The sequence below is a fragment of the Neoarius graeffei genome, chromosome 15, assembly GCF_027579695.1.
Source record: "Neoarius graeffei isolate fNeoGra1 chromosome 15, fNeoGra1.pri, whole genome shotgun sequence".
NCBI classification, from domain to species: Eukaryota; Metazoa; Chordata; class Actinopteri; order Siluriformes; family Ariidae; genus Neoarius; species Neoarius graeffei.
In genome coordinates this window covers 70,261,280-70,287,529 of record NC_083583.1, presented here as the reverse complement: position 1 = coordinate 70,287,529, position 26,250 = coordinate 70,261,280, and the positions used below count along the sequence as shown (strand labels likewise).

Below are 26,250 nucleotides of genomic sequence, written 5' to 3'. Positions count from 1 at the left end.
AATATAATGTAAGAACATGAACTGAAACTCCACTTGGACAGTAACCAGAGCTGAGGACTGAACCCAGGTGTCAACAGCCAGGCTTACAACTATGATAAATCACCACATAACCTTAATACTAGTTGTTAGTGATCTACAACCACAGTCATGTGATTTAAAAAATAAATGAAATTCACATAGGCAGTCTTTCTTGAAGTGGGGTCTGTGAAGCAGAACCAGGAAGTCCTTGATTTTGGATTTTAGTTACAGCAGTGAACATCAGTTAATTATATTTATTATTGAGTTTGTGTTGCTATTAAGCAGTTTGATCTACTGAATTGAACAATATTAATCCAAATCTCAATAACTCAACATGTCAGCCTATAAATAAAATCAACTTGGACTTATCAGCAGAATTCCCAAACAAGGGTCACTTCCCTACCTGGGGACACTGGATTTATAAATGGGGTCATAAGAGAAATTCACTCATTTTATAAATCTTTGTTTCACAAATATTACAAAAATATTGCTCTATGAACACTGATAGCGCTTCAAAATAGTAGCACACTATCTGGACTCTCATTCAACGTTTAAGTTAAGAGAATGCATGTGCTATTTTAGTCCATATTGATATACTGACACGCTTCACTGATGTGGGTGTTCAGTAATACTCTCCAGTCATCTACCTCTGCTAGTTCCTCAAAAACATTAAGCAACTCTGCTCGAGTGGAACAGAAGTCAAGAAGAAAAACAAAACTATGCCAAAACTTTTATTTATTATGTATTTACAAGTGTGACAGGAAATAATCAGGAGAAACCAAAATGCCAAGGTTTGGGTCACAGAAAATTCCTAACATCCATCTGTCCATGTTCGTGAAAAAGCTGTAATGAGGGAGTCTATGAATTTATTTTTATTTTAAAAAGTTACAGGGATCCTTGGATGCAAATGTCTGAGAACTCATGAAATTGGGGATCTGCTGGATATACATCCCAGATCCCTAGAGATCCCTGAACCTCATTTTGAAAACTATAGCTCTAGATAACATGATTTCAATTCACTTTTTACATGCTTGTATCCAGAGGGGGTCAAAGACAAATCTGATCATTATCCAGAAGTTATGACAAGGGAGAACTACTTAGAGGCTTATTGAAATATTTGAGATGAAAAATGGGTTACACTAAAACACATCAGTACTCATTAAAATGTACTGGCGGGGACAAACGTAGAGGTCAAAAATTTAGTACAGAATTTAAAGTGAAGCTCCTTTTGGTGATTGTAAATGTTTAATCAAACATTAACTAGCCACATGTGCAAAAGTTTAAATAAACAAATAAAAGAAATATCAAATGTTACTTTCAGTAACCAAAGGAATAACCCAAACCATTTACATAAATCATTCATCAAAATTAGACAAATAATTAAAAAATAAATACCATTTACATATTTAGACATAAAATAAGTCTAAATCGATAAAGTCTAAATCAGTTAATTTGGTCTTTTTGTAAAATCCTTACAGTGTTTGGTCAGAGTTTAAAAGATGAGGTACACCCTCCTGAATGCAAAGGAGGCCAAAAAAAAGTCAGTGAACTGGTTTGTTAAACACCAAAGAAATAAATGCAACAAACATTGTTCTGCATCCTTGGCCATGTAATTGCTTAGAACTGAGTCATGTAGGAACACAAGCTAGCAGCATAAATGTTGGCTTCATTAGAAACAGACTTGCTGATTCAGAAAACGCAGCACAGGAGGCCAAGGAAATGATTAGATGTTTTTTTTTTAAAAAAAGTATATTATGCACTGGAGGCTTTAAGCATTACTCAGATTTAGATAACCTAGTTCATTTCCACGACAAAATGGCATGTATACTAATTTATCACTTCATACGTCAACATTTTCTCAAACCACTTTTCATGCATTTAAAGAAACTTTGTTAATAATTTATAAAGTTACATTCTGTGAGAGAAAAAGTACTATAAATGGACAATGGTGTACCGAAATCAGGTTTATGCTACTATCCTGAACTCCTTTAATTTCTAGCAGCAATGACCACTGACAAGGCTACACCTCCAATAGCAACAGCAGTAGCACCAAACAACCACTTCCAGCTTATAGTCTGTGGGAAACAAAGACAAAGGGAAAAAAAATTAGATGCGAATTATTACTCATAAAATGATTAATTTTGGCATGACCATCTACACAGTGCATCAACCAATGAACAGTCTCCTGATATTACACAATTACTGTACTGTCATAATGATGTGTTAACTACTGTCTATAGTCACTCTTAAGAAAAGGATAGGAACAGATGTATTCATCAATCATTCATACAAGCATTTACACAAGACATTTGGCAATCATGAAAATCCTGTAAACAACTTAAAACATGGCACCTTTTGTTTAAACCCACTCATTTTTCAAGTGATCAAAATATAGCAACATGCTCCGAACAGGCATTTCTTGTTGCCAAGGTGTTCCCTGTTAGCTTGTTTTGACAATTAACATGTCTGACATGTCTAATGTGTCTACTCGTTTTGAGCCCTGGGTTTCACCTGTGAAGACTGCAGTTGTTCGAAAGGATCAACCAACATGAAGCCCAGAGAGCTGTATATGGGAGAAATGTAAACCTTTTCAAAGCTGATAAAAGAGGGAAAACTAGTCAGAGCCATTGCACAAGCATTGAGCATAGCCAATACAACAATTTGGAATGCCTGAAAAAGAAAGGAACCACTGGTGTACTAACAACCAGATAGACATCAAACAGATGAGCCAAGGAAAACAGTTGATGGCAAAACATTGTGAGAGCTGTGAAGAGAATCCTAAAAGACAGTCAGTGACATCACAAGCAACCTTGGGCTTGCATGGCTGCTTCTCTAACAGGTTCACTGATCTGTATTGATGATCTAACTCATAGTGGTCCCATACACAATGAATTCACAAGTCAACGGAAACATTCTGTCTACCGATTTACACAGAAATGCATCAATCTAATTGGGAGGAACTTCATGCAGGAAGACAGTGACCCAAAACACACTGCCACACAACAAAGGATCTAACTCTAACTTAACTTTATCAAGGGAAACTGTGGAAGGTTTAAGACAAACCAAACCGCATCACCAGGCCTTGATCCAATTGATCAGCATTTGACCTCTTGAAGAAAAACAAAACAAAACTGAAAGAAGCTGCAGTACAAACCTGGAAATGCATAAGAATGCAAGAGTTTGGCAATGTCATTAGCTTGATGCAGTTATTGTAAGCAAGAGATATGCAACCAAAATATTAAGTGTTATTTACGGTACTTTAATACCATCTGCTCCTGTACTTTTGCTTATCTAAAAATTGGGTGGTCGCCAAAGGTGCCATGTTTAGAAAAAGCCGCAATTCTGATCTACCGTCTCATTCATCTTTTGATCTCAAAACCAAATGTCTTCACAGTGTACAACAAAAGAATTGACTTTGTTGTTCCAATACTTTTGAAGGGGACTCTGGTTTGTACACAAATTTAATAAAGACTTTTGTGAAACCCAGTTATTTTATATTTAGTATAATATGGAGGTGATTACAGGAAATCACATGCTGATTGGTTGAGAGATTCGGATTATTTCTTGATAATTACCTCCAGTGACTCAGCAAAATGGCGGCTAATCGCTTCGTCACTGTAAGTGAGGACGAATTACAAATTACCGTATGAAAGAAAATGCTGTTCCCTAAAAGCACCGACTATGCTACAAAGTTTGGTTAAAAACTATTGAAAAGGTAAAGTGTGATTTATCTATTTCAAAACAAAATATTTTATGTGACTCAGCATTGATAAGGTGATACAAGCCTTCGCACATGCTGCAAGTCATTTGCATGCTGCTTTTAAAGATAATTTTTATGATTTATTTTTTTAAATAAAAATCACCAGTGTATTTATAGTAAAACAATTAATCTGCCTCAGACTCAACTTCATCTCGGTTATGATCCACCGATATTCACCTTGCCTTCAGTGAATAATTGTTAATGACATTTACTTTATTTAAATAAAAAAAAAAAACCACACCACACTAGAGACCTGTGTAGGTCTGAGCTCAGCTGTTGTCTAATTGGGAGATAGAAGCTACGGTACATAAATAGTAGGGGGAAAAAAAGCCCACTCGGAAATGCGTCGAATGCCAGGATTCAAACAGACAGACATCGCAAAATCTATTCCTTTCCTGGACAGTGCTCTAGACTGCTCAGCCACAGAGAATTACATTGCAAACTGAGGTTATGTAACATGTCACTTACATAGTCAGTATGCAGTGGCACCACACTGCGACTGTACAATTGCTACCTGAGGCTGCCATGCCAATTACATTCTTAACACTTGAACTCGGTTAAACATACACATACAGACAGGTGTTTCTATAGGCTTCAGCCAAAGGCTGAACCAATAAAGTATAACTAATAAAACCAAAATCATACAATTAAAGAACACCAGTGTATAAAAGGAGGTCAGGCTCAGGCAGTGTGAAAGTCTGGTCCATTTGGTACAGCACCCAATTTTAAAACTGTGCAACACTTCATTAGAGCCAGGACCAAGTGCCTAATAAGCAACAAATCTGGTAAGTTGCAAACTCCAACATGCCATATACTGTAGTCCCTAGTGCATGCCAAAGTTGATTTCCTATATGTACTCTCCCGTTTTCCCACACAGCATCAGGGAGGGCACACTGATGTATGAGAAATTTCTAGGCAGCAGGTGCAGAGACACTTTTCTTCAAATAAAAATGCCTTGCATGATGTGCCTGGGATCCAGAATCACCTGGGTACAGTATTTTATTTTTCTCCAGTTTGTCAACTCATTAGAAACTATAACTGTTTGTGCTGTTTATTTATTATTAATAATTTCTATATGGAATCAAAAAGGCCTTTGCTACAAATCAAGCAACCTTTAGAACAGCTTTGACTGGTTAAAGTGTTTGTTTTTTTTGCAAATTTTAATGCTTATGTAAAATGTACATCTTTGCCAGAAAATAATCAGAATAATATTTGATATTATTTTAACGGCAAACAGGAAGTTGGTCACCCAATTGTGGCTACTCAAGTCAAAACATTAGGACAGAAGCATACGTCAAGAACCTTTTGTTTTAAGAGCAATATCAAACTCAAATGTTAAGAACATAAATTACATGGTGCTGGTACCACAATGCCAGCATCTATGAAAAACTGGGCTTCCTTGACTATTAAACCCCAATTTTAACCCCTGCTGATATTATTTGCAGTTGATGCCATACACACCCATGAGGACTTGGCCTGGGATTTCTGTACAGTGTTGATATCCGGTGGGTTGCCGAGCATCTTCTTGTACATAGCCTGCTCAGCACCCTTCTGTTCCGAGTGTTTCTTCACCAGCTTCGACAGCTCTGCATGGATAGTCTGTACAGGAGAAAGTCAAACTGTACGCGTGTGTGTCTCTTTCACGTGGGTGTGAAAAGGCTGCGGACATCTCCGCAGCTCACACCCCGACACACCAGTTATTCAGAACATCTCATAACTTGCCAATAAATGTTGGTCTGACCAATTTATTTTGCCTAAAAGAACTAGTTCAGCCACTTGAAAATGTGCTAGATCAATAAACACACAGGAAGTACCATTAAGACAGGATGTTCCTTGCATACAAAACACAGCACTGACATTATATTAATACAAATTGCTTTCAAGAACAGAATTTCCTGAAATGTAAAAAGTAGAGAATGTTCCATCAGGCTTGCCACTACAGCTGCTACATCCATTAACATGAGCCTTGTGTTTCGTGTAAGGTTTCTAAGGTGCCTTTCCAACTTTAAGGTTGCAATTACCAGATCCTCACAGTACAGCTATTAAAACAATTCTGTGGAATTAAAATTCCAACTTATTTTTTTGTACTTGCACAATTATTTTTTGTACACTTGTACAGTGTACTCACTTTGTTTAAATTATTCGAGTCTGCAGTTGAACAGAACAAAGTCAACAACAAATTAAAGAGAAAGGAACAAAAACATGATCCAACATAGTAATAGCTAGAGTTAATAAACAGTAAAAGGGTCAGACACACGAGATGGGTGGATAGAACAGGCACAGGTAGGGTAATCGTGTCAATCTATTCACAATCATGTGCTGCATGCTACTGCACATCTCCACCTCTGCCTGGGTAAGCAGAGTAGGACGAGGGATTCTGCTATTTTTAGAGAGAAATAAGATCGTAGGAGGCGACATGACTGTTTCTCTGCTCCAACACTGGGTCAGTGTGGAAGATTACAGCACTACCTTCTGGTAGTTAAAAGAAATCAGTCAGTCAGTAATTCTTTGCTAATACATTAACTTATGTTAAATAAATGTAAATAATATTTAACAGTTTAAGCTCTCTCCAAGGGTAAACTTTTCCTTAAAAAAAAAAAAAAGCCCTCTGCCACTAGGTAGCGGAAACGTTATGGTTGCCCAAGAGTCTTGTTAGCACAATACCTCCAGAACGACTGAATAAGTGTTCGTAGTATTTATATATCGTCACTGTAACCAGAATATGATCTGATCAGATTTTAGCAAAGTCAAATGTCTGAAAGTTTTCCTTCAACAGTTCCCTACCTGTTTGAGGTATATTTTTAAGGGCATTTCCAGCATACAAATACCAACAAGGACCAGACTTGTTGGCAGCGGAAGCACCCCTGCGCATCGAGTTCTACTTGTTGGTTATTTGATTCAACGTTACCTTATTACTTGGATCCAATTTTAAAGCTCTTTTCAAACTTCTAATTGCATCAGAATACTCTCCTTGTAGTGCCAGTACCTGGAGAGACAAAGGAAAGTAGCAAATCAACATCATTTAACTATTCTGGACGGTTCTGCTCAACGGTTACAAGGCTGCTATTCCTTAACTGAGCCGGCCAGACAGACATCGCCACGACATAATCCCCCTTTGGGCCTTTCGGCCAGCGGGGGATAAAAATTTTGAAGGAAGTTGATTTCAGAAAGCAAACGATGAAATTGCCAAAAAGTTTGTTAATAATCAAGGGCATAACTCTGGTAAAATTTGCCCAAATTAAATGAAATTTCAATATGCGTATAACTGTCATAAAGCCTTTTGCCAAGTTTGGTGAAATTCCTCCACAAATTGTGAGAGGAGTTGATTTCAAAAGAACGTACACCCTCATGAAATTGTCAAAGTTATTTAATCAAGGGTCAAAACTCTGGTAAAATTTTCACAAATGAAATTAAAGTTGCAATAGGGTGCATTACCGTCATATAGCAAGAGCTTTTGCCAAGCTTCGAGAAATTCGTCCAAAAACTGAGAGAGGGGTCCGAAGGCAAGCACACCTTCATGAATTTGTGAAAGTACAAGGTTATTAAATCAAGGGCCACAACTCTGGTAAAATGCGACCAAATTTAACAATTACAATATGCATATTACCGACATATAACAATGCCTTTTAACAGGTTTGGTGAAATTCCTCCAAAAATTGAGAGGAGAAGGAACTCCTCATGAAATTGTCAAATTATAAAATTTTGTTAATCAAGGGCTGTAACTCTGGTAAAAATGTGACTAAATTTAACGAAATTACAATACGTGTATTACTGACATAAAAACAAACACAATCCTGCCAAGTTTCGTGAAATTCCTCCAAAAATGGAGGGGAGTTGATTTCAGAAGGTGAGCACCCTTCCTGGGACGGACAGACATCGTCACGACATAATCGCCACAACATAATCCCCCTTCAAGCCAGCGGGGGATAAAAATAGAAGAAATAACCAATTGCAAATATCACTAACAATCTGAATCTTCATATGACCATGTAATAAGTGAAAGGACAGGTGCCTGAAAGTAAAAGTACCTTGCCTTGACGAAACAGAGCTTTGACATTGTCTGGCTGGTAAGCTAAAACAGAGACACAGGAGCGCAGCGCAGCTTCATAGTGGTCCAGCTTGAGCTGAGCAGCAGCCATGTTGTTTAGGCATTTCAACTTTACATCCAATAGCTCCACTTCTTCCTGAGGGCTGATGTCCACTGAAACAACAATTGTATCATGACAAGACCATATATTTTACTGTTATTAGGTATTTATACAAAAGTTGTTATAGTCAGAGTACCCATTGCAAAACCATAGCATTACATGAAGGTTCATGTACACCAACTTCAAAACCATTCTTCAAATATTATGCTGACGGCTTTTGGATCAGATTTCAAAGACAATCCACTTAAAAAAAAAAAAAAGTGTTGGAACACCAAGGCCAATTCTCTCTCTCTTTTTTTTTAAATATATAAATACGCTGAAGATATTTGGGTTTGAGCTCAAGATTAAGATGAGACGAGACAATAGATCAAAATTCCAGCTCTCATTTCCTGATATTTACATACACTTAGATGTAAATGATAAATAACTTAGAACATGGCATGTTTAGTGGCAGACCACACAACATATGTGAGCAAAGTATAGGAACAGAGTAAAAAAAGTAAAACACTTTGGTTGCAATAACTGCATCAAGCTGACTAACAAATGTTATTAACTGACGTTGACGGTTTCCTCGGTCAACCTGTTCAATGTCTGATTGTTGGCACACCAGTGGGTTCTTTCTTCCTCATTCCATATTGTTATTTTGGCTAAACCTATGCTTGTACAATGTCTCGGTTTGATTTCCCCTCCTTTCTCAGCTTTAAACTGGCTTGCTTTTCTCCCACAGACGGCTCTCTCGTTTATTCGTTTTAACCCCCCCCCAAAAAAAACCTCCCCACCCCCAGGTGAAACCCAGGGCTCAAAACAAGAGCAGACATTCAGAGCTATGAATGTTTTAAACAAACAAAACAAAAACAAGGCACACCTGGGTGACAAGACACATCTGTCAGGCAAATGTTCCAAGTTGTTTAACACACATCTAGATAGCAGGAAATAAAAAGCTTAGATTCTGATCTTTCATCTCATATTTAAGCAATAACACAGAAGTAAGAGTATTGTTATACTGAATGTCAGCAATTACAGCCATGCTGATATTCAGTATAACTGCACAACTGCAAGTGGGATGTTGCTTTATACAACAGTTCTATAAAACAAGAAATTAATATTGAATAAGTGACATTTCAAGCACAATATGGCCAAATGCTGTATTTATTTTTGCTCCGCTAGAAGAAATGGATCCTGAAGAAGCCACACTCACTAGCTCACGTTGATTTGTACATTCCCATTAAAAGGTGCGTCCAGTAAAACAAATTTCCCTTCTTCCTTTTCATCTGACGAGTTTTCATATTTTAAGTTATATTCCTGAAAAAGTATCATTTACCATGTCTGCTGAGGTCACCAAAATTACTGCAGTAACTGCTTTTGAACTAAGAAGTGGAATTTTGTGCGGTGAACACGTACGAGCAGCCTGATACAGTGAAACACCTCAGTGCAGTTATAAGCACTCCTGGAACACTGTTCGACCAATCAAATTAGTGGACCAGAGCTAACTGTTGAACATTCATCTTTTGATCTCAAACCCAAATATCTTCAGTGCACAGCAAAGAGTGCCTCCTCACAACCGAACACCTCCAAGGGACTCTCACAATCAATAGGCAGAAACTGGTGTTGAATCTGCTGTCGGTGTTAAATTATTTCTCTTGTACATTGCAAGTACACAGAGTTTTAATTATAAAATAAATATTCATAATATTGTGTAGATTTCAATGTGTTATGGAGAATGAAAAAAAAAATAAAATAAAATATATATATATATATAAGATAGACAGTCAAAATTATGTTAACACTTAAAAATGGTAGAAACCATTTATTCACAAAACATACATATGTGCGCAAGATGATTTACAGGACGGTCTCAGCCTGTTTGCCATTGTGTTCAACACACAAAAACCAGCGAGCAACAGCACCATTTAATCTGTCATTTGTATGTCTATATGCAGGAGAAAAATAATCCATTAGTGTTAACATAATTTTGACCAACCCTGTGTGAGAGATATAGATTATTTCCAACTTGGCATCGTGAATAACAGTTGAAAATGATCATGACTCCACTCCAGTGGATCCACTTTGAAGCTCCATTTGTCTGGACAGCAGGTCTAGTTTTGCCCGTTTAAGGCTCATCCGTTCCCTTTGGTCATACAGGTCTCAGAGCAACCGGAGCTGCTGCTAGTCAGTGCTGAGCAGCTTCTGGCTGCACCAACACACTCAGCCAGTGGGACTCTGGCTGTCTGCAGCCTTGGAAGTGGTCAGCCAAGAGGGTGCAGGAGATGGAGACAGCAAGGCCATTGGGGGGGGATAGATACAGTACCACCTTCATTCGCCAAATACCACTCAGCTGCATGCGGATTTATAAGGGAAATTAAGCTCAGCTGGGTAACAAAGAAATGAGCAGGCACAGGGAAAACATTTTACCAAACTATTTAGCTTATTTGCTCATTCTTTCATATGAATGTTTGTTCATTTAATAACTTTAAAAAATCATCCAAAAAATGATAGGTTTCAATTATGAGCAACACAGTGGTGTAGTGGTTAGCACTGTCGCCTCACAGCAAGAAGGTCCGGGTTTGAGCCCAGCGGCTGGTGAGGGCCTTTCTGTGTGAAGTTTGCATGTTCTCTCCGTGTCTGCGTGGGTTTCCTCCGGGTGCTTCGGTTTCCCCCACAGTCCAAAGACATGCAGGTTAGGCTAATTGGTGGCTCTAAATTAACCGTAGGTGTGAATGTGAATGGTTGTTTGTCTCTGTGTCAGCCCTGCGATAATCTGGTGACTTGTCCCTGCCTCTCGCCCATAGTCAGTTGGGATAGGCTCCAGCTTGCCTGCGACCCTGTTGAACAGGATAAGCAGCTACAGATAATGGATGGATGGGTTTCAGTTATTAATTACCACATTTTTAAAATAAATAAATAAATAAATAAATAATACTTAATGATAAAATATAAAAACGTTAAGCACTTTATATTTAATCGGTTTTTGATTAAAAATAAAATGCCATGTGATCTCAAAGACTGGATTTGGCAACTACTAATGCCTTTCGCAAGGATGCGCACTGAAAGGGGGGGGCTCTTTTCAAAGTTGCTCTTAAGAGTCCTTCTTACGAGTGAGTTCAGGAAAACCACATACAGACAACATTCGTTGTCCAAGAGCATCTTTAAACTCACTCTTTAGCCCTAAAGTGCAATGTTATCAGAAAACCAACCCCAGATCTGCCATATTGTTGGTGCCTTGCTCATATCATCTGCTCCGTTTAAACAGTGGATTTAAACATTGTATTTTGGTTTGGTTATAACACAAACTTCATGGCAAAACACTCCAAAAATATCATGGCTAAATCAATATGAAGGCAAAACATAACGTATATTTTTTTGGGGGGGTGGTGGTGGTGCAAATTAAAAGTGGTCTTTCCCTGTGTATTTCCAAGCAGACTAATGATACAGAAGCACAACCTCCTCTTACCTTATTGTTTTCTAAATGCTGCATAAAACTCCAGTGCTAGTAGATTGATTGCATTTGCTTTAAATATTCTTAATGTTCAATAATTTTATTGGTGTTTTCAAGCAGAAAAAAAACGTGTAAATGTTGTGGGGGGGTTTTGTTAAAAGGAATGGTATGTGGTTTCTTCAGTTGGAGAAATTTGCATAATTGCGTGTTGTAATAATTTGCTCATTTTCTTGGAGGATGCCAATAATCCTGGAGTTGATGTAATTTCTTTTGTATTCTTGATTGTCAAATTAATAAATGTAGAGGTAAAATCACCTCCCATTGAGGAGTACTGTCCATTTCATATATGCTCCCAAGAGAAACAAGTAAACAGCAGAAACACTCAAAGTTCAACACTTTTTATAGTCTCTGACAACAAATGAGTCAAACCTAGTACTTCCTCTTTCCCACAGTGTACTGTAACTACAACTGCAGATTAGCTTCTTGCCCAAAGACTAGGCCACAGTTTTTTAAAAAAAGACTGGTGTCTTTTTTTTACCTTTTGAACTTGCTTCTGTTATCTGCAGGGCAATCCCATAGGAGTTAACAGCAAAAGCATAATCACCACGTTGGTAGTGAACATTGCCCTGCTCTCGTTTCTTGCTTGCCAAACCGATCCTTTTAGAGGGAGGCAGAAGCTCCAGGTCAGGAGCATCAACAGCAGACAGGAGATGTACCTCCAGCACCAAATCAGTATTGGGGGGCACAACAGGAGTAGAACTGCTAATAATCAAAAGAGATAAACATATGAAACATTTTAGAGATGTTCATGAGCCACTTAATTCACACCCAAGATAAATCACATGTCGGAGTCAAGTCTCAAGTCTTCAACACTGAAATGGCTGTCCACGTTATCTTTGACCAAGAGTAAATCTTAAATTTCTTTACCTTAATTTCTGTGTTTGTGCACATGGAGGAAAAAATATACATCGTGAACAATCTGGCCTGAGCAGAAAGGGAATGAAAGTGATCCAAAACCAGTCAGAAGTTTGGAGCCAAGAGATGGACTGAAAGAACACTTAACCATATCAACCCTGGACCATTTTCAGGGCAAGTTCACTACTTTTAAGGTCTTATCTTGGTCATAATAAGGGCGAGCCATATATGCTGTATCTCTTGCCCCTTTTCCACCAAAGCAGTTCCAGGGCTGGTTCGGGGCCAGTGCTTAATTTGGAACCGGGTTTTCTGTTTCCACTGACAAAGAACTGGCTCTGGGGCCAGAAAAACTGGTTCCAGGCTAGCACCAACTCTCTGCTGGGCCAGAGGAAAGAACCGGGGGGGCGGAGTTGTTAAGACCAACAACAATAAGACTGCGAAAGATCGCCATTTTTAAGCGACGAGAAGCAGCAGCTGTACAAACGAAGTCATCCGTTATTATTGTTGTTGTTGCCGCTGCTGCTTCTTCCGCATTGTTTTTGCTTCGATATTTGCGCCAAGGTTTATGCAAACGTAGCGATGTAACTGACGTATACAGCGACGTAATGACGTGGCTTCCCCTAGCGCCGCGAGCTATGGAAAAGCAAACTGGTTCTCAGCTGGCTCGCAAGTTGAACGAGTTGTGAACCAGCACCAGCACTGGCCCCGAACCAGCCCTGGAACTGATTTGGTGGAAAAGGGGTATCCGTTTGCTTCAGAACAGTTCAGGCAATCCACATCTTCCATCATTTTGACATAATACAGTATTTGCACATTTGTTACAACCCCAAATGAGAAAGTTGAGAGAGTCTGTTGAAATTAAAAACCAAAAACAACGATTTGTAAATAATCTTTGACCCGTATCACACTCGGAACACTACAACAGTACATTATTTGATGTTTTACCTTATGGATTTTATTTCTTCCCTCCCAAAAAACCCCAAACACTTCAGTTTTAATTCAGAAGTTTTTCTTGTAAAACACATTTAATTAAAAAAAAAAAAAAAAAAAAAAAAAAAAGGAGTTGGGTCAGTGAAGCATTTACCACTGTATAATGTTCCCATTCCTTCTCACAACACTTGCTAGATGTTTAGGGACTGAAGACACCAAGTAATGTGTTTCAGGTTTTATTTTGTCCCATTCTTCCTGCAAACAAACAGGTCTTAAGGTGTGCAACAGTACAGGGTCATCATTTTTCCAGTTCAAAATTCTCCACACATCGTCTTCTTCCACAGCCACGCCTTTGTAATGTGTGTAGAATGTGGTTTTGCATCGTCTTGTTGAAATCTCCCTGGAAAAAAATAAGTCTTGAAGGCAGCACGTTGATCAAAAATCTCCATGTACTTTTCTACATTAATATTCGATCACAGAAGTGCAAGTTATCTTTGCCAAGGGTACTGACAACCCTACACCATGAGACAACCTGGCTTTGGGGCTTATTCCTGGTAACAGTCTGGATGGTCCTTTTATTCTGTGGTCCGGAGCACACAAGGTCCACTTCTTCCAAAAAAGAAGGGACCTGGAATACTGATTCATCTGACCACAATACCACGTTTCCACTGTGTGATGGTCCATCCCAGATGCCTCCGAGTCCAGAGGAGTCGTCGACGACGCTTCTGGACAGTTAACATAAGGCTTCCTTTTGATACAGTAAAAGTTTTAACTGGCATTTGTGGATGTAACTCCGTATTGTAGTTTGACAAGAGGTTTGCCAAAGTAATCCCGAGCCCATGTGGTTCTATCAGCTATAAATGAATGATGGTTCATCAAGATGCAGTGCCATCTGAGGGATTGGAGATCATGGGGGTTCAAGCTTAGGCTTGAGCCCTTGCCCTTTATGCAGCACAATTCCTCCAGATTCCTTGAATCATTTAATGATATGCACATCCCTTCATATCTTTGAGGAACATCATTTTTAAACATTTCAGTAATTTTCTCACATTTGTTGGCAAACTGGAAATCTTCAGCCCATCTCTGGTCCTCAAAGACTAGGCCTTTCCTGGATACTGATTTTATGCCAGATCATGATTACAATCACCTGTTTCAAACATCATTAATTGTTTTACCTCATTACTAGCCCTAAATCACCCCGTCCCAGCTTTTTTGGGATCTATTGCAGGACTTAAATGCTAGAATGGATGCATATTAACAAATGAAGTTGACCAGACAAAACATGAAATGTCTTTGGTTCATATTGTCGGCAACAAAATACAAGTCAAATCACTGCCTTTTTTTTTTTTTTTTTTAAATATAAAATACGTTTTCCATACCATCCCAAATTTCTCTGATTTAGGGTTGTATGTTTGGCCTTTATATCAAGGACAAAATACAGCTTGTGTCTTATGAAATTATGTTATCGTTACGTATTTTGCAATAAAATCCTTGCAATTGAGATATATTTGAATAATTGTGGAGTGGGGGGCCTTTGTTTTATTTGCTGAAATCTGAAAACCAAATTACTCTACACCACTTTGTCACACAAACAACTAGCATCATCGGAAAGTACAAGTTCTGCTGTTTTACTGTGTGGTTGTGAAATGACAGGGACTTCATTTTCTGTAAAACTGCTTTGCGACAATGTCTGTTAAAAATGCTACACAAACTTGACTTCATGACTTATTCAACCAAGAAGCAGGACTGGAAAAATAGGTAAAGAAAGAAATATTACTTCAGTATATACAAATACTATACAAACAGGACTAGCATCATTACAAAGCTCTGGTTCCTGCTCGTCCTTGTGATGTGTTCTATAACTATGCAATGACAAGTTCACGAGTAATTCAAACAAGAACAATGGGTGTGGAAGTGGATACAGAGCTGTATGAATAACTCTGATGTAAATTCAAAATTATTTTTCTCACCAACACTTTGTCGCATAGACAAGTAACCAGTGCCAAGTTTCTCAAAAGCATCGTAGCACAAACATCGTTAAATGAACACACACTCCTAGTTAAGATGCTCTTAACGTTGAAGCTTCTAAGCTGGGAAATCTAACCCAGCATAGCTGGAAAGTCAAGTCATGCTGTTTCATGTGATTTGTGCTCCACCTTGATAAGAAAACTACTTTATAAGCAATTCAACCAAGATTAAGGGATTTGAATTTGGATGCAATCTGTGTGTCAGGTTTGAAGGGTTAACCAGTAACACAATGTTGTATTAAAATGTTCATGTCTTGGAACAGTTAAGAAATGATTACATTTTTGGTTTGTGGTTTTTATTCATAGAATAATGCATTTGTTTCTACCTTCCACATGGTTTTCCCCAAAGCGTTTTAGCGTATCGGGCCCGATACGCTTGCTCTGCCTGCCGATATGCTTAGTCGCTTTAGTTAAAATCCGATACACTTAGATTTATACCGATACGTTAAATTTCCTACCCACAAGTAACTAGATACATAGAACAAACAATAGGTCCATTTACATATTGATTGATATTTGCGTTAAACAAGCAGTCTTTTTTTTCCCCAATGTTTGTGTTGATTCTGTCAAAGTAATACATGTCCACGTGGTATGATATAAACAAACTAATCTGTTGGCTATGTCAAGATCACGTGTTCAAACCGTCCAATAAAAACACTGAAAGAAAACGTCAGACATCCCAGAATTTTCCAATTCATTATAAGCGATCTCACTGGCTGCCGATGTTGTCCAGCACCAGACGGACAAAGCTGACTGATTTTAATAAGCTAGGAGAAGACTCGCTGGACAAATTAATCCACATCAGCATGGATGACAGCGAGATGGACTATGCCCAACACTGGGCCAAGCAAAAGCCAAGGAGAATTAATCTGCTTTAAAGGAGTAGAAAACTTAATTCATTAGTTTGGGTTTACAGAAAGATTATGTACTTATAAACACTCACAAAGTGAAGTTGTCCAAATGTGTCAAATATAGCATAACTTCAAATAATAATCATAAGCATTTTTGGCAGTGTGATGTCACTGGGATCCACTGAACAAAAGGCGGCTCCGGATTATTCTTTTGTTAAAGGCTCACAGTGACCTCACACTGCCAAATATGCTTATCATTATTATTCGCAATTATGCTACATTTGACACTCTAACAAATTCTCTTAATGAAATGTGTTTAAAAGTACATAATCTTTCTGCAAACTTGAACTGTAGAAATTAAGTTCTTTTCCTTTAAAAAAATAAATAAATAAATAAAAAATTTATTTATATATATATATATATATATATATATATATATATATATATATATATATATATATATATATATATATCTTAATCTAGTCCATTTAATAAAGTGCCAAAATTTAAACTTTATAATATATGCAGTCGCCTTACTTTTCAGTGCATCTTAGTTCTACATATATTATGGTAATTGCATCCGAAACATTATAAGTCATTACAGTTATAGTAATACAGCAACTTATTTTAAGGTGGCAGGTCTTAGGTTCAGATCCCTTTGTGATCAACAGGAGGTCATGAAGATCGATTCTCTTCATTGGACTGCATAAAAGATGGAGCAAACCACTGTTCATATTTTCATGCACATTTTTGTTACAACACTACTTGATCATAGGTAATTAAGGTATCCCCATAGATTTTCAATCTATAACAAAACAGTTTAACTTGCATGTTGAACTTTAAAGGATATGGGACATGAAACATAAAAGCACGCTATATCAGTTTCTTTCCATTAAAAATATGAATTAATTGCATCAACAAATACAAAATCTATTAAATTCAGCAAAATCGTTATATTCGTGATATGGCATTTCTGCTCGACTTCCGATATGCATTTTTTGCAACCGGAAGAGCCGGTGTCACGTGATCATACGTAACAAAAACTTTCGGGCACAGCACAAGCGGGTAGATGAATGGAGAAGTGGATGACAAGAAAATTGTTTTTATAGTCTTTAAAGTACATTGGACATCATGGCGTATTGTGCTGCTTATGGTTGCAATAATTCCAATGGGAAATGCCCTGGAGTAAGTTTTTTTTTTGCATTCCCCAAGGACCCGAAGCTAAGGAAAGTGTGGGCTCACCTGCGCATGCGCAGTAGGCTTCGCGCATGTGCAGTAGGCTTGGTAGGACAAATCCAAGAGGTAGGATAACTTTACAGAACACCTGTTGAAAAAACTTTGCACCTACTGTTTCCCACAAACTGTGTTCGGACCATTTCACTGAGGATTCTTTCAACATTAATACTCAGGTACTGAACGATATTAATTCATGAAACAGGAAGTATAAGGATGAGGAAAAAAAAAAAGTTTAAATCGGGAAGCTGCGCACATTTGCGCCAGGCTGCACAAATGTGCGCAGCTTCCCGATTTAAACTTTTTTTTCCTCATCCTTATACTTCATGTTTCATGAATTAATATCGCTATTTTTATTTTTTTTTTAAATCGGATCTGCGCAAAAAGGCGGCATCTGCCGAAAGGCGCGCTGTTTGCATCCCTGCATGGAGGCCAGGGGACAGGGCAGGAATATTTTTGTTGATATGAGTGATCCGGTGCGATTTCGCGACCCCCCCCCCGTTGAAGACCTCTGCGCTAAGCGACTGAAAGCCGAGGTAAAGATTAGTATTATAATTTTGGGTGTATCAATTATTGATTATCATAATTCTGACTCGTTTCACCATTTTGAATGTTTTCATCTCGGACTCTGGAAGCATTGTATCTCAATCAATCTTGAAAAATATCAGCAAAAAAAAAAAAACCACTAGCTTGCAACGGACTTTAGCTAGATCTATGATGAACTTTCAATGCATGATACAAAAAAAAAAAAAAAAAAACACCTTCTTTCAACAGATCATTAGCCTTTGAGCAGAATTGTTTAACTTACCAGGATGTGTTATCGAGCCGACCACTTTCAGTTTCATGAGGGCTGAATGAACTCACTCTCTCAGAATCATCTGACCCGTCAGAGTAAAGACAAGATCCATGTTCATGTGAATTTCCAGCTATCGGTTCGAATTGATAGGGTCTAACTTCACATCTCTGTGAAACATCGGGAATATCACTGTCGATGGTGTCCATTTCGGTAACCTGTTTACATTAGATTCCCAAGCACTGGCTCCTTGGAAAGTTTTTGTTGCGTCACGGGTCACGTGACCACCTAGCTCATTAACGAATCCTTGTTTTACGCTAATGTATAAAAAAACTTGAATAATGTGATGATTTTCACATTTTTGACGCCCTGCAGTGATTTAGATGGCATTTCTTATGTCCTTTATACATAATTATGCCCAGGTAAAAAATCCATGTCCCATATCCTTTAAGGTGAAATTTCAAATGTGTATACATTAATACTATTTAGGTCAGAAATCATTGAAACACTGGTAAAATCTATCCTATAATATGTATCTAAAACCTCTCAGAGACCCTGAAAATGCACCTGAGAGCATCTATTTTCAAAAAATCTTCCGGGGGAGCATGCCCCTGGACCCCCCTAGTTTCACTTCGCGCCTTTGGCGCTTGCTTTCACACCATTGGCACTCAATTGTCTGTGTATTATCATGCCAGAATTTAGGGCTTTAATTTTTTTCTGGGGAAAACACTGTTCCACCTTAAACGGTTTAGAATCCTGCTTAAAATACAAAATGATTAAATGGTTTATTTTAAACCCCCCCCCCCAAAAAAAACCCTATATTGGTTCAAACAATAAGGTTTATCCAAATCCACATTCTTACGCTTACTTAGTAATTAAATGCTACAGCCAAGAACAAACTTTCATTAGGAAATGGGCTGCTAAATTTTTCAAAAATGCAGGGCTCGACTGTAAGCACTGTCCGATTGCCCGGGGCAAGTGAAACATGCATTCAGGCAAATGGGATGCGTCTCCAACTTGCCCAGTCAGGCAAGTTGGAAGGAGTGTATATTAATCTAGCACCACAAAAATTAGGCTTTTTGATCTTTTATTTCAGTTCCTAAAAGCATCCCTCATTACGTATCCGCAATTGTGTCTTGGCTGTTTACTTAGTCTCTGTTTCAAATACTGCTTTGCAAGTTATTTTATATACCCCCGCTGTTGTAGTATGCGTACTGTTTATAGACCCCTTGGGCATGATGTCATGCATCATGTGATAATTACAGCTGGGGTTAGACAGACACCATCTTTCATGCAAGCAAGGCTTAATTGGTCTTCATTATGGTTTATTTTTGTGCTGCTTTTGCTTGTTCAAACAGAGAAATAGATAAAAGGCATTACCGTCTCCCCGCTATTAAGAAAAATGTTAACACATAGAAGCAAATGCTTCAAGAACAACGAGGAAATGAGTAAAAGGAAAAAAAAGAATACAAGGAGAGGAGCTAAGCGTGAAAACAGAAATTCATGATTGTATTTAAAACGCATTTTACAAAAAGTCGGGAGTATGGAAGAGTTTGCTTAAGGACCTCGTTTTATTTTTTTCTGCTCACATTTGAGTTAGCTCCTTCATGAAAGGTGTTTGATTTTCTTACAGGTGAAGCAACTTCCTTATTCGACACAGAAAATCCAGACTGGTTTCAAACAATTCTGCCATATTTAATTTAAAAAAAAAAAAAAAACCACAACAAACAAGGAGTGACGAGCAATAAATCATGAAAGAACAGAACAGATTAAAGGAGGAGGAGATATGCAGAACCATGGCCTCACTTTGTTTATAAATGCCTTGAAACCTCAAGAATGGCACAGAAATAGTTAAGCATTAACAATAAATCTAATATAGTAATTTTTAAGATGAAAATTATTCATATTAGGTAGCGGCCTGAGCGAATGACCTTGACATCTGTGACGTCACCGTAGGAAGGTTATCTGTCTCATAGCCATTTTCGCTATACTAAAACACAGAGCTGACTGCAACTTCGAGCTTCCATTTTGAGCTGAATTTATCACCATGTCACATACAGTGGTGCTTGAAAGTTTGTGAACACTTTAGAATATTCTATATTTCTACAAAAATAATGACCTAAAACATCAGATTTTCACACAAGTCCGAAAAGTAGATAAAGAGAACCCAGTTAAACAAATAAGAAAAATATTCTCATCTCATTATCTCTAGCCGCTTTATCCTGTTCTACAGGGTCACAGGCAAGCTGGAGCCCATCCCAGCTGACTACGGGCGAAAGGCGGGGTACACCCTGGACAAGTCGCCAGGTCATCACAGGGCTGACACAGACAACCATTCACACTCACATTCACACCTACGGTCAATTTAGAGTCACCAGTTAACCTAGCCTGCATGTCTCTGGACTGTGGGGGAAACCGGAGCACCCGGAGGAAACCCACACGGACACGGGGAGAACATGCAAACTCCACACAGAAAGGCCCTCGTCCGCCACTGGGCTTGAACCCGGACCTTCTTGCAGTGAGGCGACAGTGCTAACCACTACACCACCGTGCCGCCCAGAAAAATATTATACTTGGTCATTTATTTATTGAGGAAAATGATCCAATATTACATATCTGTGAGTGGCAAAAGTATGTGAACCTTTGCTTTCAGTATCTGGTGTGACTCCCTTGTGCAGCAATAACTACAACTAAACGTTTCCGGTAACCGTTGATCAGTCCTGCACACCGGCTTAGAGGAATTTTAGCCCATTCCTCTGTACAGAACAGCTTCAACTCTGGGATGTTGGTGGGTTTCTTCGCATGAACTGCTCGCTTCAGGTCCTTCCATAACATTTTGATTGGATTAAGGTCAGGACTTTGACTTGGCCATTCTAAAACATTAACTTTATTCTTCTTTAACCATTCTTTGGTAGAACGACTTGTGTGCTTAGGGTCGTTATCTTGCTGCGTTATCTACCTTCTCTTGAGATTCAGTTCATGGACCGGTGTCCTGACATTTTCCTTTAGAATTCACTGGTATAATTCAGAATTCATTGTTCCATCAATGATGGCAAGCCATCCTGGCCCAAATGCAGCAAAACAGGCCCAAACCATGATACTACCACCACCACGTTTCACAGATGGGATAAGGTTCTTATGCTGGAATGCAGTTTTCCTTTCTCCAAACATAACGCTTCTCATTTAAACCAAAAAATTCCATTTTGGTCTCATCCATCCACAAATCATTTTTCCAATAGCCTTCTGGCTTGTCCACGTGATCTTTAGCAAACTGCAGACGAGCAGCAATGTTCTTTTTGGAGAGCAGTGGCGTTCTCCTTGCAACCCTGCCATGCACACCATTGCTGTTCAGTGTTCTCCTGATGGTGGACTCATGCACATTAGCCAATGTGAGAGGTCTTCAGTTGCTTAGAAGTTACCCTGGGGTCCTTTGTGACCTCGCCAACTATTACAAGCCTTGCTCTTGGAGTGATCTTTGTTGGTCGACCACTCTTGGGGAGGGTCTTGAATTTCCTCCATTTGTACACAATCTGTCTGACTGGATTGGTGGAGTCCAAACTCTTTGGAGATGGTTTTGTAACCTTTTCCAGCCTGATGAGCATCAACAACGCTTTTTCTGAGGTCCTCAGAAATCTCCCTTGTTCATGCCATGATACAGTTCCACAAACGTGTTGTGAAGATCAGACTTTGATAGATCCCCGTTCTTTAAATAAAACAGGGTGCCCACTCACACCTGATTGTCATCCCATTGATTGAAGACACCTGACTTGAATTTCACCTTCAAATTAACTGCTAATCCTAGAGGTTCACATACTTTTGCCACTCACATATGTAATACTGGATCATTTTCGTCAATAAATAAAATTACCAAGTATAATATTTTTGTCTCATTTGTTTAACTGGGTTCTCTTTATCTACTTTTAAGACTTGTGAAAATCTGATGTTTAAGGTCATATTTATGCAGAAATACAGAAAATTCTAAATTGTTCAACTTTCAAGCACCACTGTAGATGTGTTACTGGCGGGTGCAGCAACACGACAGAAGGTGGATTTATGTTGCATTCATGGCCCAAGAATGTTCAAACTGCAAAGATTCGGATGCGTCTCACGAGTTCACAGGCACATTGGGCGCCTACAAAGTGGTCTCTCCTCTGCACATTTTACTCAAGACTCATACGAGACCTCTGATCTGTTGAGAAGCGTTGGCTATAAGCCCGTATTGAAAAAAGAGGGTGCAGTACCAAACACTTAAAGGAAAAGAAAACTACAAGAAAAGGAAAATATTTATTTATTAAAAGGAAAGCAAGTTCAGTTGCACCAGTTCTCCTGGAGTGTGAGCTGAGGGTTGTCGGTAAAACCCAGGACAGAACGGGACATATCGCAGTGACCTCCCCGCGGTTGTTGCTAAAACCGGTGACATCCCATCCTGGGTTTTAGTAACTGCCTGAGCAGAGCAGTAATGGCAGAGTACTCAGTCAGGAGAAAATGGAGAATGAGTGGACCAGCCGTCTGATTTCTCCGTTGGATATGCTTGCCTCAGCAGCAATATCACACCCTTACATGGAAGAACTGAACGAACTGAAAGCCAGATTGTTTCAAAACAATTGGCTACAAGGTTGGCTTTCAAGAAGTGAGAACACAGACTGGTAAGACGCGACTCTCATTTGGATATAAAACAACAAACACTCTTCGTTTACCTGCATTTAGATTAATACAATGTAACTTGCATTATGTATTTAAGTTACCAGTATAAGATTATTTAATTTGCTTCAGAATATAATCAAATTAACTGTCTTAGTTCATCTGATTATTTAATTAGCCTTTTATGTTTTATCAGTGAAAATGCATGCATGTTGCATAAAGCCTAGGTCACAACCAGGGCTTTGAACCGGTTCAAGGAACGAAAACTGGGAACTTTTTCTATTTCACATGGAACAGAAACGAAACCAGAAACTTTATTATTTTTTATGTTCCGGAACAGAAACGCTTATTAAAAATAATGGTAACCGGTTAATACCGGTTTTTATTTCGTTCCTCAAAGTTTCCGTAGCCTACAAATAAAGCCATTCTTCTCCTGCACAAGTTTCTATGACCCGCTGGGGTTCACTTCCTGTGTGACGTTCGCTGATTGAATGGAGAGCGCGGGAAGGTGGACTGCTATCACGTCTCCACGTGATAAAGTGAGTAATTGCATTACTGAGTGTCTGAGTAAGGAAGAGCCTGAACGTTGCAACCTCCCTATTGGCTGTTTGTAAAAATGTATCAATTGTTGCCCTTCCCACGGGAATCATCGCGGGCTCGAGAGACGAGACCTGACGAGTTAGTTCGTTGGTAGCAGAACAAAATGTCTGGACACAAATTGGGTTTTCAGAAAAGGAAAGAAAATAAATGGAGGGTCGAAAATACAAAAAAGGAGGCAGAAAATGCAAAACGAGTTTTAAGGTAGGACAAATGGTTACTTTTCTGAGGCAGCCCGCCGTGGCTGCAGGCTTTCAGTTGTGTCATTGAATGGTTACTTTTCTGAGGCAGCCCGCCGTGGCTGCCTGCAGGCTTATTTATTATAGCCCATTTAGTTAAAATAGTTGATATAAAATGTTTATAGCTATAGTTATGTGATGGTTGTCCTGATTTAGACTGGTGTTTTTTTTATTGGGGGGGGGGGGGGGGGGGGGGGGGGTTTGCGCGATGTTGCACCCGGGTCCAGATTAGGGCAGAACCGGCCCTGGCTACATTTCAGGTGTAGTTTGTTTTATGTATGTACTTGCATAGATGTGTACTTGGTCTTCCAATATGGCGCCTAACAAAATCTCGCGGCGCGGTGACGTCATGCGGTAGCCCTCTATAGGGCCTGACTAGCCTTTGGTAACACACTAAACGAATTCTCTTTCATTTTTGGCACTTTTTCTGTTTGTGTAGATGGGAAGACATACTGAGAATCCAAATCGCCAACATTTGAAATAATTGTTTTGAATTATTTCTTGTCTTATTTAATGAAGGTTGTAATAGAATTAGCCTACATTTGGCTTAAGCTGGATGAGACAGAGACATAATTTTATAGCCATTTGTTAAACAGCTGACAGGGAACGTAATTAACCGTTCCGGGAACGAAATTTTTTTGTTCTAACCGGTTCGGGAACGTCTATTTAATGGTGGAACCCAAAACCGGAAACGTTAAAATTCCGTTTCTGTTCAGAACGAACCAATAGGAAAAAAATTCTGGTTCAAAGCCCTGGTCACAACCGGACATACGATTTTTTGGCCGTGCGATTTTTGGCGTTTCCCCAAATCGCTGCGTTTTTTTTTTTTGCTCGTGGAGAAAGACGCACGTTGGCCGTAAGTTTGTCTTGCAACCTGAAAAAAACGTAAGCACCCGTAGAGTTTGTTTGACATGACAAAGAACCTCTGTGGCCGGTCTGCAGCCAGTCTACGGCTCGAAAATCAGCATGTCACACGCACGCCCTCCGTGCGTTTCTTGCACGTAGACCGGCCGTAGGAGCACGTACGGCCGGTTGTGACCGAGGCATTAGTTAACACACCCATCCTGTTTTAATGGGGAGTCAACCCACAATCAGTGAAGTCAAATCAGTCTTAGTTGAGCAAGTCCATAATGGTATTTCTTACTTTCACCATATATTTTTATTTATATGACCTTCGTCTATAGCTGTAAAAGGTCTCGACCTTAAAACTGGTTCCTGCTGTGACGTCGTCCACCCAGGGCTGGCTGGCTCAGCTCGAATGCCAACTCTGCGGTCGATTTTAACTCTCAAAACTATATTACCATGTATGCCGCATACAAGAGTCAAGGATGGAGATACTATCCACTCAGAAATGTACTTTAAAAAAAAAAAAGGTTCTGCGTATCTCCTTTAAGAGCAGAAAGAGCTAGAGCTTTGGTTCTGTTATCAGAGGAACACAGTCCTGTGCAAAATGTCTCCATGGAGCCAGAGTGTAGTAATGAACCTACAATCAGGAGTTCTACACAAACACACCAAGCTTTACAACAGCTACTGTACATGCATGTGAAATGGAAATAAATCAACTAAGGCAGGAAAAACTATTTTAGATAAAATTGTCCGTTACACACTGATCAACCTGTGTGACTCAGTTGTGTCTTTTGAATAGAGAATAAATGAAGATGGAACTGAACATTAATCATTTATTGAAATTACTACTACAAGGGTGATTATAGTTACTGTATGACTGGCTACAACTGGAATGTGCCGATTCTGTTAGCGTTTGTAATTAGCGTAACCATCCACTATTACAACCCCAATTCCAAAAAAGTTGGGATGCTGTGTAAAACACAACTAAAAATAGAATGTGAAGATTTGCAAATCATGGAAACCCTGTATTTCATTGAAAATAGTACAAAGACGAGATATCAAATGTTGAAACAGAAATTGTATTTTTTTTTTTTGAAAAATATATGCTCATTTTGAATTTGACGTCAGCAACAAGTTTAAAAAAAAAGTTAGGACAGGGCAACAAAAGACTGAAAAAGCTGTGCAATTTGGTGAATTGGCAACAGGTCAGTAACGTGATTGGGTATAAAAAGAGCATCCCAGAGAGGCGGAGTCTCTCAGAAGTAAAGATGGGGAGGAGTTCACCACTCTGTGAAAGACTGAATGGGTGAACAGTGCAACAGCTTACAAATAACGTTCCTCAATGTAAAATTGCAAAGAATTTCACATCTATGGTACATATTAAAAAAAGAGTCAGAGAATCTGGAGAAATTTCTGTATGCAGGAGACAAGGCTGAAAACTAGCATTGGATGCCTGTGATCTTCAGGCCCTCAGGAGACACTGCATTAAAAGTAGAGAAGTGTCTCTAGTGGAAATCACCGTATGGGCTCAGGAACACTTCAGAAAACCATCGTCTGTGAAAACAGTTCATTACTGCATCCACAAATGCAAGTTAAAACCAGATCGAAACAATGTCCAGAAACACCACCACCTTCTCTGGGCCCGAGCTCTTTTACAATGGACTGAGGCGAAGTGGAAAACTGTCCCGACGTCTGACGAATCAAAAGTAGAAATTCTTTTTAGAAATCATGGACACCACGTCCTCCAGGCTAAAGAGGCGAGGGACCATCTGGCTTGTTATCAATGCACAGTTCAAAAACCAGCATTTGTGATGGT

The 26,250-nt window shown here is 38.9% G+C and overlaps 1 protein-coding gene across 2 annotated transcripts in view; it reads right to left on the bottom strand.

The window, feature by feature from the left end:
* Positions 1 to 736: 736 nt before the first annotated feature.
* The window catches only part of fkbp8 (FKBP prolyl isomerase 8), a 47,391-nt gene continuing 21,877 nt past the window's right edge, over positions 737 to 26,250 (bottom strand). The window contains exons 5-9 of one of the 2 annotated variants that reach the window (XM_060941816.1): positions 11,901 to 12,124; positions 7,807 to 7,979; positions 6,687 to 6,764; positions 5,240 to 5,377; positions 737 to 2,093 (exon numbers count right to left, since the gene is read on the bottom strand). In XM_060941816.1, the coding sequence (XP_060797799.1) occupies positions 2,007 to 2,093; positions 5,240 to 5,377; positions 6,687 to 6,764; positions 7,807 to 7,979; positions 11,901 to 12,124 (700 nt within the window). In that variant the 3' untranslated portion in view covers positions 737 to 2,006. The remainder of the gene's footprint in view (positions 2,094 to 5,239; positions 5,378 to 6,686; positions 6,765 to 7,806; positions 7,980 to 11,900; positions 12,125 to 26,250) is intronic. The other variant, XM_060941817.1, reaches the window with a different exon arrangement.